Source organism: Cyprinodon variegatus, unplaced genomic scaffold (genome assembly GCF_000732505.1).
Source record: "Cyprinodon variegatus isolate N-32 unplaced genomic scaffold, C_variegatus-1.0 Scaffold752, whole genome shotgun sequence".
Taxonomy (NCBI): domain Eukaryota; kingdom Metazoa; phylum Chordata; class Actinopteri; order Cyprinodontiformes; family Cyprinodontidae; genus Cyprinodon; species Cyprinodon variegatus.
Window position 1 is genome coordinate 390,881 of NW_015151205.1, and position 3,675 is coordinate 394,555.

Sequence of the window (3,675 nt, forward strand, 5' to 3'; positions counted from 1 at the left end):
CACTGCTTTGTGAGTAGAGCTCTTGAAAAAGTAGTAATCATCTGTCTGACTGTTTTCCTGTAACCAATGTAACACCTAAGGTTCCTTCAGAGCTAATGCGAAACCTGCGAAAGTTCCGCCAGTTTTTGCTTGCCTTGAAATTGGCCTGGCCATGGAAAGCGATTTACACAGCAGGCGAAAAGGTCCATTACATCATCAAGATGGCAGAATGTAACCTTTGTAATGTTATACTAACTGGCCTCAGGGAAATACAGTATATATAGCAAACTGGAACTGTGTCAAAGGACAAGAGCTGTATTTTGAACATCAATAATGACTCAGACAACCGTTTAGTTTAATTTGTGCTGCTACCTATTATTGCAAATCAGCAGGTGAGATGCAAACATACAATGTTTGAAGAACAATAAACCCAAAATGACAAACTAACAAAATAAAGCTGGCAAAAATATAAAACTGTCTTATACCCTACCTCAGTTTTTGGTGTGTTGGGGCCCTTCTACGATCAAAGTGTGACTCTATGTCAGTCCTACCACACAGTCCGTGGGAAGAAGGAGCTGAAGGATTCAGCACACACTCAGTTTCACTAAGATTAGCCTGTCTTGCCACCCAGTTCACCCTGGGAATCTCTGGATCCTAAAAGCACTCCAGCAGGTAGTGGAACATGGTCTAACCTTGATGATATCAGCAAAAAAAGAAAACTGAGAGATGAGTCCACATATGCACAATTTTTACAGTATCTCCCACGTCAATAGTTGTCAGGCACTCAGAATGTTAGACCAAGAATACAAGCAGACAGCTCAGAGTTCTATCAAAAGAAGCATTTATTTTTCGCTCAGTGCTCTGTGGCTCACAGCTGGGGCAGGTTCATTGGATCCTCTGTAGAATTGGAAACTCAGATTAGTGACTTTGAAAACTCAAACGGGCCATGACAATGAGTAAGTAAGTCACTAACCTGGTTTGGAGTTCAGTCTGAGCCCAGAGTCGTAGCAGAACCAGGTTTCCAGGCCAGAAGATCAGAGAGCCGAAGAAGTACCAAATCCATGGCGAGGTCAGGAGACGTGTCCAAGGTCGGTAATGCGGCAGAATCCAGAAATCAGTCCATAATAGATCAGGCTAATGGAGCAAAACAGGGGCAAAGCACATCTTGGAAGTCCAATAGCATAAAACCTGTCAGGATCAGAAAATCTGTATATCACAGTATCACTAGAGTTACTCTCACTCACAACTTGAATAATCTGGCACTGATGGCTGGAAAACAGGCAGCATAAATTGGAGCTGGAAACAGATGAGCAGCCGGGCGGAGTTAGACAGGTGAATGGAATGAGCAATTAAGCTCATGAACTCTTTGCATTTAATCCATCCCCTTGGGGAGTAGTGGGCTGCAATTGTGCAGCGCCCAGGGAGCAGTGTGGGGTTAAGGATCTTACTCAGGGACCCAGAGTGGCAGTCTGTGGGAGTGGGGCTTGAACTCAGGACCTCAGGATTCCAAGCTCTATTCCCTAACCACTGTTCCACCACTCCCCCAGCCAAGATCGTGACAAAAATCATCCGATCTCTCTTACTGTGTGATGATGCTAGCTGGTAAGAAGAGATGCTACCTTTCTGTGGCACCAAGCATGTTCCCTTCATATCAGGAACATATGACAGGAAACAGAACTAAAACATTATCACCCGGACAGTTTGGGTTTACTGATTTATTTGGGCACTCTGTGATACTAAGCTCCTCATTGTTGCTCGGATAATACAGCAATTTATCGATGTCTAAAGTTTTTTTTAATATTTTCCTCACAATTTTGAACACATGAATTACTGTATGACATCACTCCAAAGTGTGACTTTTTTATATAAACACTTTTAAATGTTATTTCTTTCTTTTGCATGAAATCAACTAAAATTGATTATTTATTTCAAAACAAAATAAATAGTTTTTCTTTCTTCATTTCAAACTTTGTAAGGAAAATTAATGTCATTTTAAAGTCTTGCTAAAAAAGCATTATTGCAGAATGTTAGCACAGATTACGCCGTCACTGAGATGCTGAGCAATAGGGTGCTCTGATTGTCATGATCTTGGCATTGATGACCTGCCTAACTCTGCCCAGTTCTCAATACTGTTCATCTGATTCACCTGCTCCAGCCTCTATTTAACCAGCCTTCAACCTGTCATCAGTACCACATCATTAGAGTCTGTAGTGAGAGTTCTCTATTACCTGAGTGTTTCTGATTGCCTGATCCTGACCCATTCTGCCTCTGGACCTCTGAGCCTGCCTGTCCCCATTCTGATCTGTTTGCCTGACCTGTCCTCCGACTCCTGCTGGATACTGCCTGTGTACAGAACCTGAATCTGATTCCTGACACCATCCTGTATGCCCCTTTGGTACCTCTTAAGATCTCTGATCTCCTGGCTATGACTCCTGAGCACGTCCTCGACACCGGCTTTGGCCTCGCCTTCTGGATTATCCTGTCCTTCCTTTGTGTGCTCGGTTCTGATCTCCTTTCTGTTCTCTGACGTCCGGGACTTCAACGTCGGGGACTCTCTGGGAGACACCCACAGTGTCTAGTTGGCAGCCAACCGGCTGGAACCAACCTCACTCTCTGGGCTCAGACAGAACTATATGAACAGGTTAGTAACTCACATGTTCGTTATCATCCTCCGCCAGAGAGACCTGGTCACTAACCTGTGTTCTCGCCCTGCAGTGGTTCCTGCCTTAGACCGTTCGCTGCAGATCTGTTTTCTAAATAAACGTTTTTTGGGTCCTCTTGTTCTGAGCCTTGACACTGATCCTAAAACATATTTCTGGCCACTGATCATAACAGCTAACACCTCGTCTCTGTGTGTTACCTGTGTCTAAACAATAAATGCCAGATTTTCCAGGAAATTTTGACTCCTGACCCTTCACTTTCTTCCTGCAGGTGCAGACATCAACACGCAGGCTGATGACGGAGCGACGGCTCTGTATGAAGCTGCTAAAATGGGACACGAAGAAGTTGTTGAGCTGCTGCTGTCTCAGAAAGCTGATGCCAACAAGCCTGGAAAAACGGGAATGTTGCCGCTTCACATAGCTGCACAGAGAGGAAGTGATTTGTAAGTACGCATTTAACGAGGTTTCAACCTGTAGCCCCTTTCAAGATAAAAGCTGTGGTGTTACAAAAACAGAAAAGTCTGCGTTATTAACAGGTTGCTAATAATCTCTTGGAGCAATCCTTTGTTCTGATCCAGTGTTATGGAAAAGGGTGACATAAACCAGAAGGCTGGATGCAGGATGCATATGGAGGAGAATGAACATTCCCTGTTGCTGCTTCTTTTCTACATATAGTTTCAGATTAATATAGGACATTTCCTATGAACAGCTTTAAAATTTCTAGTGAACAAATAATCTAAGGCAAAGCCAACTGACCTTTGTCCTGACCAAACAACCTGGAGCTGAAAAGTCCATGGACTTTGCCATTTTGTGTCAGTTTGTTCTCAGTTCTTAGCAAGGTGGGGTTCTAGTTGGTGCCCATTGACTAATAGTGATAAGGGACCAGCTAAGCTAGGCCCTGCAGGTAGCTGTACTCCCTTGACCTCCCTGGGGTAGTCAAACTAGTCAGTTACAGAGTGCCTACCATCAGTTGTTCTGAGTACGATATGCTATGGAGTCATTCAGTTCAATTCAGTTTATTTCTATAGCGTCACTT

At 43.8% G+C, this 3,675-nt stretch overlaps 1 protein-coding gene across 1 annotated transcript in view; it reads left to right on the forward strand.

The window, feature by feature from the left end:
• The window catches only part of LOC107098153 (ankyrin repeat and SOCS box protein 2-like), a 12,745-nt gene that overhangs the window by 5,005 nt on the left and 4,065 nt on the right, over nucleotides 1–3,675 (forward strand). The window contains exon 7 of the mRNA XM_015395653.1: nucleotides 2,911–3,082. Coding sequence (XP_015251139.1) covers nucleotides 2,911–3,082 — 172 coding nt within the window. The remainder of the gene's footprint in view (nucleotides 1–2,910; nucleotides 3,083–3,675) is intronic.